At 40.8% G+C, this 15,899-nt stretch overlaps 1 protein-coding gene across 1 annotated transcript in view; it reads right to left on the minus strand.

Moving 5' to 3' along the window:
* Nucleotides 1-3,073: 3,073 nt before the first annotated feature.
* The window catches only part of EFCAB5 (EF-hand calcium binding domain 5), an 88,844-nt gene continuing 76,018 nt past the window's right edge, over nucleotides 3,074-15,899 (minus strand). The window contains exons 20-23 of the mRNA XM_010861679.1: nucleotides 14,811-15,064; nucleotides 13,019-13,302; nucleotides 12,547-12,643; nucleotides 3,074-4,660 (exon numbers count right to left, since the gene is read on the minus strand). Coding sequence (XP_010859981.1) covers nucleotides 4,470-4,660; nucleotides 12,547-12,643; nucleotides 13,019-13,302; nucleotides 14,811-15,064 — 826 coding nt within the window. The 3' untranslated portion in view covers nucleotides 3,074-4,469. The remainder of the gene's footprint in view (nucleotides 4,661-12,546; nucleotides 12,644-13,018; nucleotides 13,303-14,810; nucleotides 15,065-15,899) is intronic.

Genomic DNA, 15,899 nt, shown 5'->3' on the forward strand with positions numbered 1-15,899 from the left:
GAGTGGAGAATTAGTTACACAAAATCATAGGCTCAATATCCTATATAATTCGAACTTCTAAATTGGAATATTGGATTCTGTATTCTCCTGTTGCCTACAGGCTGTTGTAATGAAGCAGTTGTGAGGTTTTCCCAAAGCTAGAGGGCTGATTTCTCAGTGTTGCAGAGAGTTTGAGTTCTCCAATTACTTGGCCTGGTTTGCAGCAAGGCAAGTAGTTGCTACAGTGGACCAGAGACTTGAAGAAGTCTTCTAATATTTTGAACCTGTATTTGGGATCTTTAATGGGAGAAGTTGTAATGACAGAAGCAGAGTAAGCCAGTAAAAGGCAGCATCATCACTCCCATACTTCTGTTACACAACAGAGAATTCTGTCTTAGTCTTGCAGAGATAAGATTTCAAGCACAGAACAGTCAACTAGACTTGGATGCAAGACAACTGTAGGACCCTCAGCACCCAAACTTAAGGATCTTGATTTAACTTTTTGACACTAGTATTACTTATCCCTACTCTTTCATTCTCTGCTTCCTTTTGTGCGCACTCTTCCCTAACCAACTACAGTTGTCTCTAGAACAGGTTTGAACTTCTTGGCTCTACTCACACATGGATTTTTTTTTTTTTTTCCCGGTAAATACGTACTGAATAACTACAGATCCATGGTTAGTTGAATCCCCAGAGGCAGAAGGCTGACCAGAGTTGTACGTGCATTTTTGACTGCACATTGGGTGGTTCACCCCTAACTCCAGTGTTGTTCAAGAGTCAACTGTACTCACTTTTCTCAGCCTACAGGTTCGGCTAACTTGTGGTGTCTGGATGGCAGCATGCTTCAATTTGTTTAAAGCCTATGGTGACATTTTTGGCCTCTCTAAAAAACACCCTTCTAGACACTGCTCTATTGCTATTTCCCAGTTTGGTTTGTCAATGGTTTGGGTGCTTTTTATATTAGACTATTTCACAAATTGGTCTCCCTTTGGCAAGTGGTCAACCCCAATTCGAACAGCTGTGGCTACAGAATCAGGGTCACATGGAACAAAACTTGGCCACCTCGAGTGTTTCACCAGTTATGATCTGTGGGCAGGACAGTTTAAGCTCAGGCAGTAGACTGAGCAAAGGTAAAATAGGGTAATGACTAGGAGATGGAACACCCACCAAGGGGAATTACAATACCTACAGGAGAAAGAAATAGGCAGTATTTAATTAATTGAGCTTGTCTATTGAGGTCTTTATAATAAGATCATGTGGGGGAGAGCAGGAACATAGAGTTAAGGATGATGTAGGGTGGGGTTAGGGCTTCCCAGGTGGCGCTAGTGGTAAAGAACCTGCCTGCCTAATGCAGGAGATGTAAGAGACCATGGGTTCGATCCCTGGGTCAGGAAGATCTGGAGGCGGGCAACCCACTCCAGTATTCTTGCCTGGAGAATTCCATGGACAGAGGAGTCCAGAAGGCTATGGTTCATAGAGTAACACAGTCAGACACGATTCAAGTGACTTAGTACTCACGCAGGGTGGGGTTAGGTGGAGTGGCATTGCATAAAAACCTTACAGAAGAGGAATGAAAAGTCCCTAAATTACCTGCAAAGGGTCTTCTGAGTCAGTAATTGAGAATGTCTGTAGAAGTTAAGGGCTACTGGTTGCTTGATCACATTTAGATTAGGAAGGAATGGGAAGGCAGTCTCAAGAGACCACATATAATTCTTTTTATATAAAATATCCAGAATAGACAAACCCATAGAAAAAGCAAGATTTGTAGTTGCCTAAGACTGGAGTGAGAAAAATGGGGAGTATTGCTAAAGGTATGGAGTTTTTTATGGGGGTGATGAAAATCTTCTGAAATTGTTGTGAATAGTTCCACAATTATGTGAATATACTTAAAAACCATTTAGTTGTACACTTTAAGTATGTGAATTATATAGTATATGTGTTATATTTCAATAAAGCTGTTAAAAGGGCCAATAGGGGCTTCCAATTGAATTCCAATATCATTGTCTTGGAACATTTATTTTGTTCCTGGACCATGGAAAGCTGTAATTATTAATATAAAAGAAAGTGATATGGAAGGTCTTCAGTATGCAGTGTCATTGTTACCTATGCTGCTGCTGCTGCTAAGTTGCTTCAGTCGTGTCGAACTCTGTGCGACCCCATAGACGGCAGCCCACCAGGCTCCCCCGTCCCTGGGATTCTCCAGGCAAGAACACTGGAGTGGGTTGCCATTTCCTTCTCCAATGCATGAAAGTGAAAAGTGAAAGTGAAGTTGCTCAGTCATGTCTGACTCTTAGGGACCCCATGGACTGCAGCCTACCAGGCTCCTCCGTCCATGGGATTTTCCAGGCAAGAGTACTGGAGTGGGGTGCCATTGCCTTCTCCATTGTTACCTATAAGCTATAGAGAAATCTAAAAAAATAACCAGTTAATCAAGTCTGAGCTTCTGAAGTATATGTAAATACAAGTAAATCAATAAATCTACTGAGTCAAATAAATAGACTTAACCATAAATCAACATCTAAATTTTAGTCAAGTACAAATAACATCCTCTTCACTAAAAAAATAAGTATCTGGTGTCAAGGGATAGGATTTTACTTGAATGATAGTTAAATAAATTCAAGCAATCTGCCTTGTCGGTTGCTTAATTTTAAAGTAGTTTCCAGGGACTTGCCTGGTGGTCCAGTGGCTAAGACTCCACACTCCCAATACAGGGGGCCCAGGTTCAATCCTTGGTCAGGGAAGTAGATCTCATGTGCTACAAGTAAGAGTTCACATGTTGCAACTCAAGATCCCGCATGCCAAAACTAAGACCTGGGGCAAGCAAACAAATAAATAGATTAAAAATAAATAAAGTCATTCCCAAAAGAATGATAGCACAATTGTTAGCCTAGTGAAGTTTGGAAAGTGTTGATGAAATATCTAGCGTACTGCCAAAAGCAATAAAACAGAAGTCGACATGTGAAGTTGCTCAGTCCTATGCGACTCATGGAGACTGTAGCCTACCAGACTCCTCTGTCCATGGCATTTTCCAGGCAAGAGTACTGGAGTGGGTTGCCATTTCCTTCTCCAGGGGATCTTCTCGACCCAGGGATCGAACCCAGCTCTCCTGCATTGTGGGCAAATGCTTTACCCTCTGAGCCACTAGGGAAGCCCAACAGGACACGTGGGTGCCTCTTACTCATTGTAACCTAGCTAACTCACTCTTTGAGCTTATTTCCTTGTTTATGAAATGGGGATAATCATATTGAGTCTGCCAACCCTGCATGTTTGGGAGGATCAGATGAGCTAGGATGTGAAAATACTTCAAGATAAAATGTCATGCAGATGTGTGATATTTGTTACCATTAAGCTGCATGCCATTTAGTTATTAATAACTTAATTCCCATCACGATGGATCAACAGGTCACAGTCTGCAAAAATTTTCCCTCCTTGCTGCCTAAAATGCTATTTGTATTCACAGTGGACCCCTTAAAAGCTTGTTCTGAAGCCATTAGAGTGTGTGGCTATCAGTTTAATATCTTCAAGAACATTGTTCCTAGAAATGTTGCAGCAAATGCCCTGAAAAGCTCACTTCCAAATATGAAACAGGGTTATAGGTTAAAACTGGGCATGGGACCAGCCAAGAGATGAGGGCTGGTAAATAACATTGCCATCTTATCACCAGAGGTTAGAAAGGGACCTCCAGTCTCAAATTATAAGATGTTTGGAACGCATTACATTTTGTCAACCAAATAAAGAAAATGAAGTTTAATTTCCCAAAATTTTATTAAAAATGGACTCTGTCATCAGATATCTTACTGCAAAGATGAAATCTCACAACAGGGCAGTAAAGTTTGCTGTAATAACAAGATTTAAATAAATATAAATTCCGCAGTTCTTGAACTCATGAAGATTTTGTTATAAAAGAAAAAGGTTTTTTTCCCATGAGTCATGGGCAAACATTTCCCCAGATTTTCTATTTATTGAAATAACTTTTAAACTTGTTAGGGTAAGTGGGGGTGAGGGAGTGGAGATGGGAGCAGAGAGGATGTGGTGCTCATAAAAGCCTTTGAAAAATTAGAAAAACAATTCCCAGTCCATTTCTTAAAATCTTTATTATATTTTTTTGATGTAAAAACTGTGCTCTTTTGATGTAAAAACTGCCATTTTCCCCCTAAATACTCATCTGTTCTTTACTTTGTACCTGAAAAGAATTGCAATAACTCACTCAACCAACCATAATAGGCCCACAGCAGATAAAATGCTAAAACTAAAAAGAAACTTTAAAATATGTTCTTTAACATACATTTGGTTATGGCTACCTTAACTGCAAATTTTCTTAGATCAAATTTCTCCCTCGGAGGCACTTTTGGTTTTAGAAAGTGCTGAGGTAAAGGTCTAGGAGAAAAATATGTCTATGTGGCACTCCTTTCCAATTGAAAATATTTTTATAGTTAACAAGCAAAACTGAACATGACAAAAATACCCTAAATATAGTAGCAATTCCATTATCATTTCCCTGGCAAGCTTCCCCCTGGCATTTTTGCATACACACAGGAGTCAGTCTTGGATGGCAGTGGGGGGGGAATAGCACTACTTATTTTTTTGTTTAGTTTTATGAGAGCTAAACAGATGTGTGCCCAGTGGTATAAGTATTCGATGGCAGAATTACCAAATTTCCATACTTCAATTCGAGAATGATCTGTACCAAAAAAAAAAAAGTGTTAGTTTTGTACTTTTATTACTGAAATATATTTTAATACTGAGATATAAGAAAAATTATGACAAAAGTTCATTAGATATATTTTGAGTCAAAACCATAGCAGAATCTTGTTTATGTAATTATAGGAAAATGGATAAATTAATTTTGGTATATTCATATAATGGATCTCAACCCAGGGCTCAAACCTGGGTCTCCTGCATTCCAAGTGAGTTCTTTACCATCTGAGCCACCAGGGAAGCCCTATAATGGAACCCTATGCAGCATTTAACATATTCAATATGACCAAATTTAATGACCTGTTTAATGACTTATCCTGGAGAATGTTTTATGTGCTCTTTAGTAGAATGTGAATTCTGCTGCATTTGGTTAGAATATTCAGTATTTGTCTGCTAAGTAAATTTAGTCTAATGTTTTATTTAAGGCTGATGTTTCCCTGTTGATTATCTGGATGATCTATCCATTGATGAAAATAGGGTATTAAATTTTTCTACTATTTTCTACTATTACTATGTTGCTATATATTTTTTAGGTCTGTTAATATTTGCTTTATGTATTTAGATGATCCTAAATGGGTCCATGGGGTCCCTAAGAGTCGGACATGACTGAGCGACTTCACTTTCACTTTTCACTCTCATGCATTGGGGAAGGAAATGACAACCCACTCCAGTGTTCTTGCCTGGAGAATCCAGGGACAGGGGAGCCTGGTGGGCTGCCGTCTATGGGGTCACACAGAGTCAGACACAACTGAAGCGACTTAGCAGCAGCAGCAGCAGCATGCAGCGTTTAACAAAGAACTAGAGCTGAGCTACATACGTCATTGTGGATATTTCAAAAACATATTGTTAAGGGAACTTCCCTGGTGGTCCAGTGGCTAAGACTCCTAGCTCCCAATGCAAGGGGCTTGAGTTCCATCCCTGGTCAAGGAAGTAGATCCCACATGCCACGACTAAGACTCAGCAGTAACTATGTTTTTAAAAACATACTGTTGAGAACAAAAATAAGCTGTATAATAATATGTTCTTTTGGATACAGTTAAAAACAATTTTAAAACCTGTAAAATAATATTATATTGTTTATGGATTCATGGGCATGTAGTAAAAGTAGAAATCATGCATAAAACTGATAAACACCAAATTCATAATAGTATTAGCTCTAGGGAGGAGAAGAAGAGAATGAAATATGGGAGAAGCATAGAAATTCTCAACTGTTCCTGTAATGTTTTCTTTCTTTAAAAAAAGTCTGGCTCAAAAACATATTAAGAATATGGTTCTGTAATGACTACACAGGTATTAGTCTCTAACCTCTATGTTTGAAATATTTCCTAATTAAAAATTATTTTTAAAGCTATAATCACTGCACACCAAAATATTTCATTTGTTAAACTGCAAACTATTTTTAAAAATTACTTTTGGGACTTCCTTGGTGGTACAGTGGATAGAAGTCCACCTACCATGCAAGGGACATGGTTTCCATCCCTGGTCCAGGAAGATTCCACGTGCCATGGAGCAACTAAAGTCCAGGAGCCACAACTACTGAAGCCCATGTGCCTAGAGCCGGTGCTCCACAACAAGAGAAATCACTGCAGTGAGAAGTCTGTGCACCTCAACAAAGAGTATTCCCCACTCACCACAAGTAGAGAACACCCACGCACAGCAAGGAAGACCAGGACAACAAAGAATAAATAAAATTTTTTAAAAAATTACTTTTTTCAGAAGTCAGTCAATGACTATTCAAATAGAATGGTCCAATGGAAAGAGAATGTACTTAAACAGATCTGGGTTCTAATCTTGGCTCAACTCCAACTAGTTTTGTGACCTTGAAAAGTCACTTAATTGCCTTGAGCCTGTTTCTTCGTCCACATAACAGATACCTCAGAATTGTTATGGGGATCAAAGAGGAAAGACATGCAAAAACCTGTCAAAGAGTAGTTGCTCAAAAAAATATGTTCATTCTTTCAGGTCCCTTCTACCCTCGGGTCTATGTTTAACTTTTTTGTTACTTCTAGTGGCTAATACAGTTCCTAACCCAATAAATGTTTATTGATTTGATTTGAATCAAACCATTACATGATATTTATAATCAAATAAAAGGGCTTCCCAGGTGGTGTAGTGGTAAAGAATCCACCTGCCAATTTCGGAGATGCAAGAGACATGGGTTTGATCCCTGGGTACGGAAGATCCTCTGGAGTAGGAAATGGTAACCCCTCCAGTATTCTTGCGTGGAAAATTCCACGGACAGAGGAGCCTGGTAGGCTTCAGTCCATGGGGTCGCTAAGAGTCGGACACGACTGAGCGACTTCACTTTCACTTTTCACTTTCATGCATTGGAGAAGGAAATGGCAACCCGCTCCAGTGTTCTTGCCTGGAGAATCCCAGGGACGGTGGAGCCTGGTGTGCTACAGACCATGGGGTTGCAAAGGGTCAGACATGACTGAGCACACATGTATACACGTTATTGATTAATAAGAGATTTTAAATATTGTTTTCTATCCAATAGCTCATTAATAGCAATGACAATTATGTCACTCATGGTTGTCAATTAGGATGACAAAACAGAACGTATTTCCTTGTCTTCTATCAACGTGAAGGAACAAGTTTCCCTGAATTAGGTTAAGATTTTCTGTGGTTCTCAAGGTATCACTACCACAAAAGGTACAATGTGGAACAGGAAAGGCACATAAAATATGGAAAACATACTCAAATCTCAATTTTTATTTGACGCTCACTGTATAAAACATGTGAGTGCAATTTTCTAAAGTTTCCTCTTTTAACACACACACAGAAGCACTGTCTTTTTTCTCAATTGTAAGTGTTTAATAAATGTTGATTGAAACAACATTGTGGAATAATTAAGTTAGGCTTTTCAAATATTGAAGTCTTTTCAGATTATAGCTCAGTAACATTAGTGACAATTATGAATAAAAATGAAAGCAGATGTCAGACATGAGAGCACCTAGAAAATACCTGATTCATATCATATGAGTAACACTAGACCAATTAACATACATACTTAAAATATTGAGATGCATTTGTTGATCCCTTTTTGTATTAACTTCCTGGAAGCTTTAAAAGTTAATGCTATAGGCTGAAAAATGTCCCAATGTTACAAGTCTAAATTAAAGTACACCCTGCTGCTGCTGCTGCTGCTGCTGCTAAGTCGCTTCAGTCGTGTCCGACTCTGTGCGACCCCATAGACGGCAGCCCATCAGGCTCCACCGTCCCTGGGATTCTCCAGGCAAGAACACTGGAGCGGGTTGCCATTTCCTTCTCCAATGCATGAAAGTGAAAAGTGAAAGTGAAGTCGCTCAGTCGTGTCCGACTCTTAGCGACCCCATGGACTGAAGCCTACCAGGCTCCTCTGTCCATGGGATTTTCCAGCCAAGAGTACTGGAGTGGGGTGCCATTAGAACAATTCTAAAACCAATCCTGACTAAATTTCTGAGATATAACAGCTCTGCTGCTCTCCACAGCCTTTATTCTGCCTTTTCCAAATCCCCATTAAGAGCTCTGTTGCACTGATGCCTGCCAGTGCTCTTATCTGACATCCAGATGAACAGAGCCCTATCTGCAGCCATTATTAAGCTAGCAGGCCATCTCCATGGTGATTTAAGGACGTGAGGATGGGGGGCGAAGTCGCTCCATTTCACAAGCCCCTGTTGCTTATTTCCTGTCTTATTGTTACCGGGGACAGAAGCTCCGAACCTGTCTGGGCGAAGGTTCCTGTTTCCCTGCCCTGTTCCCAATGAGAGATTTATGGCTTAACAACTGGCTCTAATGATTCCTCTATTGAAGGAAGCCTCCATCGGTCCGCGGGTTTCCCATTAACAACGGTTGAGTGTTACTGCCCTCTTGTGGTGGATAGATGCCAGCTCTTTGCATTTCAGCAGAGAGCCAGTGTGCACAGATTAATTCTTCCTTGGTAAAGGTTATAGTAAATTATTTGAATATATCTGAGTTTAAAAAATTGCTGGCTCAACCTTTGAATCTGTTTATGAACCGATTAATTCAGAAACATTTTATGGTTTTTTTTTTTTGTAGATTCTAGCTTAATCAAACTTTTAATTATATAGGAAATTCATTCTGCTGAAAACATTGGGTCATTTTAAGATATTTCTAATTAAAATTCCATTTTATGAATCTCTGCTTTAACATTAGATTAAGTTAAAAGCTTTGGGAATGAAAGACAATTAGATGTGGGAGGCAAAAAAGAATGAAGTTCTTAAGCTTCAAGTTCAAAGTTAATGTGTAGCTGCTCCTTTCAACTAACAACCAACCCAAGATCAGTGAGCAGTATTTCTTTTTTCAAATTTTTCATTTATTTACTTGTTTTTTGGCTGTGCTGGGTCTTTGCTGCTGCTTGGGCTTTTCTCTAGTTGCAGTGAGCTGAGGCTGCTCTCTAGTTGGGCACCCAGGCTTCTCATTGCAGTGGCTTCTCTTGTTGCAGAGCACAGTCTCAATAGTTGTGGTGCGTGGGCTCAGCTACTCCCTGGCATGTGTAATTTTCCCAGATCAGGGATTGAATCCATGTCTTCTACATTGGCAGGCGGACTCTACACCACTGAGCCACCAGGGAAGCTCTAAGCAGTATTTATTGAATGCTCTTCTCTTCATCATTAGTTCTCTTAATTGTAGTTCTTTTATTTCTGCTGTTTTACATACCCTCTACCACCTCTTAACATTACTGCCACATACGATGAGCTGAAGGTCCATGCAACATCGTACTTAAAAGGGTATATGTGTGTCAGTTTCAATCAGTTTTTGTGTAGGTAGGAGAATTCTTGTTTTCCATGACAGTCAGGGACCTAATATGTCTCTAATTTACGTGGTCCTGAAGGTACTGCAGAGTGCTGCTTCCAGTTTGTCGGGCAAGAGTTCGTGTTAAACGAGGAGGTAAAACCAAATTTTTTCCTGAGTTATCAAACCTTGGGTGGAAGTTTATTCCAGGCCTAACTGAATTCTTGCAAATATATTAGTCTTATTCCAGTTGAAGCATAATTTCTATACAGTATCACATTGTACTGACTTTTTTTTCATGATGTAGTTATAAATCAAATTATGTATGAATTTAAATAAATGCAATTTATCTTTACAAAAATTCATACTTCTGTGCAATGGCTTCCAAACTCTTTGACTATGTACCTCTGTAAGTTAACAAATGTAAAAGGTTGGGACAATGTCTCAGAAAGTGAAACAAAGAAGATGGAAAATAGGAGAGAAACTATAGGGATTTTGGAGGCTGAATCTAGGATTTCCCATGTCTGAATAATAGGAGTTCCAAAGAAGGAACACAGAAAAGGGAGGGCAGGGCCTCCTCTAACCTCTAGGTCATTTTTGTGTGAATGGATGAATGCACACAGCTTGGTGAACAGAAAAAAGTGTGTGAAGGAGGTGCCCCTCTTCCAAGCAGACGTAAGTGTAAGCTGAAGCCCACAGTTTTGTGAATGGAACCTTAGTTAGGTCTCAGCTCCCCACCCCCTCAGCAGGGTACATTTGTGCAGTACACAAACTGCACAGCCATGTGCAGCAACCTTGATGTCAGGGAGGAAATCATTGGGATTAAGGACCTGCGTTTCACAGTTGAAAAGACCCAGGGAGTGTTCAGATTAATGGATGAAAATAGACCTGCGTGGATAAGGAAGTGTGGTATATATACACAATGGAATATTACTGAGCTATAATCACTCATTTGAGTCAGTTCTAATGAGGTGGATGAAACTGGAGCCTATTACACAGAGTGAATAAGTCAGAAAGAAAAACACCAATACAGTGTATTAACGTATATATATGGAATTTGGAAAGATGGTAATGACGATCCTATATGCCAGGCAGTAAAAGAAACACAGATGTAAAGAACATGCTTTTGGACTATGTGGGAGAAAGCGAGGGTGGGATGACTTGAGAGAAGAGCACTGAAACATGTATATTACCATATGTAAAGTAGATGACCAGTACAAGTTTGATGCATGAAGCAGGGCATTCAAAGCCAGTACTCTGGAACAACCCAGAGGGATGGGATGGGGAGGAAGGTGGGAGCGGGGTTCAGGATGGGGAGACAGACACATGTGCACCCATGGATGATTCATGTCGATGCATGGCAAAAGCCACCACAATATTGTAAAGAAATTATCCTCCAATTAAAATAAATATAATAATTTTTTAAAAGATATATCATTTTGAAGTTTCACGGTCGTGGGGATAAAGCAGTGATTCTATAGCTTCTGGAGAGAAACAAAACAAGTCACATGCGCAGAATCAAAAAGGCTTCAGACTTCAACAGCAAGCCTGGAAATTTCCAAATTTCTACTGACAGTGGGGCTATTTTCTCAAAAAGTTAGCCATAAGTTCCCATCTGTGAAAGTGTTAGCTGCTCAGGCATGTCCAGTTCTTTGCAACCCCAGGGACTACACATGGCTCCTCTGTCCATGAAATTCCTAAGGCAAGAATACTGGAGTGGGTTGCCACTCCCTTCTCCTGGGGAACCTCCTGATCCAGGGATCACACCCAGGTGCCCTGAATTGCAGGCAGATTCTTTACCATCTGAGCCACCAGGGAAGCCCCCTATTTTCCTGAAACGACCCCTTAAAAGCAGCGAGAACTGTTAACACCTGGGAATGCAGAGGTGCCTGTGAATCAGCCACCAGCCATGAGGCTACATAGAAGCCATAGTCTTCACTCACACCACTCTTGGTCCACATTAATTCATGTTAACTGCTATGTGAACCTCGTGTCTAGCATTCCCAAACTGCTGGGAGTATCTCTCCTTTCTAAGCCAGAACATCTCTCTCTCTCTCATCCACCCACTGCTTCCTGCTTCCACAGACAACCTGAGGAGTGTGGGCTGTCTTCCTCTGGGTGGCCTTTTCCTATCTCTTGTCCTAGGAATCTGGTTCCAAGCCTCTCTGTCTACTATATGTGTCCCAGAAGTCCAGAAACCCTTTGTCTGGAGGGTCCAAAGAGAATGGGGGAGAGGGAGACAAGGCTTAGTGAGGGATTTTTACAAAGCCATTTCCCCAATCAATGATTAGTTTAACATCTTTTTTTTTTTTTTTAAGAAAGAATAAGTTCATTGTTTACTGTTCCATTCACGTAAACAGCCTCAGGTCTCTGGTGGGATAACACACCCACATGGAGGAATGTGTGCTTGTGCATGTATATTTACAGCATGTGAGATCTTAGTTCCCTGACCAGCGATGGAACCCATGCCCCCTGCATTGGGAGAGCAGAGTCTTAACCACCTGCTGATGCTCCTTCTTCCAAAAAGTCTACATTACTAGTCTGTAAAGACTCATGCTCTATTGTTTTATTTGGTTCTTCATGGAAACTAAAGATCATAGCTGCCTTTTCGCTTAACAAACTTGGCTTCTAGCCTTACTGCAGCCTCCATTTGCTTTTTTTTTTTTTTTAAGAATTTTGAATATGGAGTCATTAAGTGGGAGATAGAGGTGCTTCTGAATTCTCATGTGCGTGGCACAGATAGTCACTATGGGGATTGCAATAGATTATAGACAATGCCCTTACTTTTAGAAGACTATAATCAGAACTATTTTCCCCTAAAAATTGAATTTTGGATGCTTTGGGGCTTCCAGGTGGCTCAGTGGTAAATGCCAATGCAGGAGATGTGGGTTCGATCCCTGAGTTAGAAAGATCCCCTGGAGTAGGAAATGGTAATCCACTCCAGTATTCTTGCCTGGAAAATTCCATGGACAGAGGAACCTGGCGGGCTACAGCCCATGGGGTTGCAAATAGTCTGACACGACTGAGCACACATGCATGCTGGGCCACTGTATTCTAATAAAAATCTCTGGATTGCAACTATATTTTGTTGCTATTGGTATAGATTTAGACTATAATTAAGTGGAAACTTACTTTCAAAGTATTCAGCAATGAGCTTTAAATTAACTTTCAGTTCCATAGCAGTTGGATCAAAGTCACAAATATTTTCGACTAACTGTTGGTTTACGTACTGTAAACAAAGAACAAAAATCGTGGAATCATCAAGTGGAAGGAGAGTGCCTAATTCCTAAGTTTACACAATTCCATTTATACACACTTTGAAACAGTCAAAATCAATCTATGGTGTTAGACATCAGGATTCTGGTTACCCTTGGGGTGTGAGAGAGAGAGCGTGTGTGTGTGTGTGTGAGGCTGGTGATGGGGAGGGTAAAAAGGAAGGCTTTGGGGATGCCACTCCTGTTCTTGTTCCAGGTGCCTCTTACATTCATTGTGTAAAAATTCTTGCCTTTGTGTATCAAGGATTTGTGCAATTAAGATTTGTATATCTTAACTCATGTAGGTTATTCTTCAATGAAGAGTTTTTTTTTTTTTTAATGAAACTTACCAGTTTACAGTGATCCCAACTTTCTAAGTCACTTGATTTCAACTCTGGATGAAAGAACACGATAATCCCTTTCAGGATGTCTTGTACTAATTTTATGTTGGCTTTGAGATCCTGGGACTGGCTGTCTGGCGGGGCTTTGACTTCCGCCAGAGGGTCATAATCATGCAGCAACAGTGACACAAAGTCCGAGGATGTAAGTAGACTGAGGCACTCCTGTAGCTCCTGTAGCATGACTCTGAAGAAGAGAATGCCTGCCCTCTGGACTTCTCCCACACTTTCAATCTCTAGAATAACAGAAAGACATCCCACACGGCTGTTCAGAACACATACTACTTTTTCACAGGATTCTGAATGTAATATAGCAAACCTTTGTTTTCTTATTAGGAAAAAAAGACTATATCCTATAGCGTTAAACAATCTTAGTTTCTCCAGTCATGAAATCAAAAGGCAAAAATGGAATCCCACCTGTGGGGTTCACAGGCAGAGGCTCTGAGAAAAGGTGAAACCTTTATTTGTAGCTAAACCTTGCTTTGAAACCTACTTTCACCCTTATTAGTTCAGTTGTCTCTCTGAGCCCCCTTTTCATTTTTCTGTGAGAAGAGTTGATCCCTACTTTCCCATTAAGCTGTGGAAATTAACAGGAGATGGTACATGGAAAAGTGCTTAGTCCCAGGTCTTACACACAGTGGATGCTCAAAAGATATGAATTTTCCTTTCTTTCTCCTTTTTATCCCACACTGTGTAATGGCTGGAAGTGTTTCAGCTTTATCCAACAGTGTTACTCTACTAATTCTATTTATTCCAATCTTGGTAGTGAAAGGTTTCCATGCTTTCATCTTCCCTCCCTTCTGCCTACACTGATTTTGTGGTAAGAGTAGCCTGGTGGAAGTGGAATCACAAGGATTGGGGTCTGTTCTTGGCTCTGCAGTAGCTTGCTCTTGGACCTTTACTTTGACAGACCTTAGCTCCTTTCTCTGTAAAATGAGATGTTCCTGTGAGTTAATGCTATGAGGGCTTCCCAAGTGGCCCAGTGCTAAAGAATCCACTTGCCATTCAGGAGCCACAGGTTTGATCCCTGGGTCAGGAAGATCCCCTGGAGGAGGAAATGGCAACCTTCTTCAGTGTCCTTGCCAGCATAATCCCATGGACAGAGCAGGCTCGGATCACAAAAGAGTCAGACACAAATGAGCATGCAAGCACACTGTGGTGGAAAGAGCACCCAAACTGGGGTGGAGATCCAGCCTTTACCACTGGTCAACTGTGTGATTTGGTGCACTTCCCTTGTCTGTAAAATGAAATAATCACCATTCACCTCCTAGAGTTATGATAAGGACTAATTGAAATACCATATTTAAAGTGCTTGACACATGATGTGGCATTTAATAAATGCTACTTCTATATTGCCATTATGAGTCCTTCAACTCTAAAACCATGACTCTAGGCAAGAAAACGGAGAAGGCGATGGCACCCCACTCCAGTACTTTTGCCTGGAAAATCCCATGGACGGAGGAGCCTGGTGGGCTGCCGTTTATGGGGTGGCACAGAGTCGGACACGACTGAAGCGACTTAGCAGCAGCAGCAGCAGCAGGCAAGAAAATGTGATTCCTTACCCTTTGCTCTAACGTATAGGCCAGACTAATCAGTCCAAGACTGAATGAAGGAAATCCTTCCATGTGGAAAGATCTGTACTTTGCAACAATTCATTTTAGAAAATGCATCCTTCATTGTATTGTCTGATTTCCCCCAAGCTTCTTAAATCTATCAATTCAGACAGTTGCCGCATTCACAATACCTAGGATATAGTTTTTCTTTATTTCTCCAGATAATTCGCCCAGTATTTCACTGCAGGCAAGCTGGATCACCTTCAGCATTTTCTGTAGATCTTTAAACTCTCGATACAACAACATCTTACTCTTGCCAATGTTAACATCGAGAACTCCCAAAGCTTCTCCTGTTCTCTCACGAAGTGGAACTACGATGTGGTTTTCTCCACAGACAGAGGCCAAAACAACTCCTGAACTGTCTGTGCACTTAAAGAGGAAATCTCTGAAACCAAAACCAAATAAACATAAGGAGGGTATAAAATAAAAGCCTGTTCACAACATTCCACCCAGACACACTGAATCACCTCCTCTTGTGCCTACTATACTCGAGCCATACCAGCCCTTGTTGCTATTTCATCTGCCTGACACATTCCACCCCTTAAATTCTCAGGGCTCAGCTCCCTCAGCTCCCCATAAAGAAACGCACCCTGACCCCTGTGATCTAAAGTAGCTGCACCAGAGTCAGACTCCATCCAGCTCAGTTCAGTTCAGTCGCTCAGTCGTGTCCGACTCTTTGCAACCCCATGGACACAAAGACTTCCCTGTCCATCACCAATTCCCAGAGTTGACTCAAACTCATGTCCATTGAGTCGGTGATGCCATCCAACCATCTCATCCTCTGTCATCCCTTTCTCTTCCTGACTTCAATCTTTCCCAGCATCAGGGTCTTTTCAAATGAGTCAGTTCTTCTCATCAGGTGGCCAAAGTATTGGAGTTTCAGCTTCAACATCAGTCTTTCCAATGAACACTAAGGACTGATTTCCTTTAGGATGGACTGGTTGGATCTCCTTACAGTCCAAGGGACTCTCAAGAGTCTTGTCCAACACCACCATTCAAAAGCATCAATTCTTCAGTGCTCAGCTTTCTTTATAGTCCAACACTCACATCCATACATGACTACTGGAAAAACCATAGCCTTGACTAGACAGACCTTTGTTGGCAAAATAATGTCTCTGCTTTTTAATATGTTGTCTAGGTTGGTCATAGCTTTTCTTCCAAGGAGAAAGCATCTTTTAATTTTATGGCTGCAGTCACCATCTGCAGTGATTTTGGAGCCC

The sequence above is a fragment of the Bison bison genome, unplaced genomic scaffold (genome assembly GCF_000754665.1).
Source record: "Bison bison bison isolate TAMUID 2011002044 unplaced genomic scaffold, Bison_UMD1.0 scf7180017864472, whole genome shotgun sequence".
Taxonomy (NCBI): Eukaryota; Metazoa; Chordata; class Mammalia; order Artiodactyla; family Bovidae; genus Bison; species Bison bison.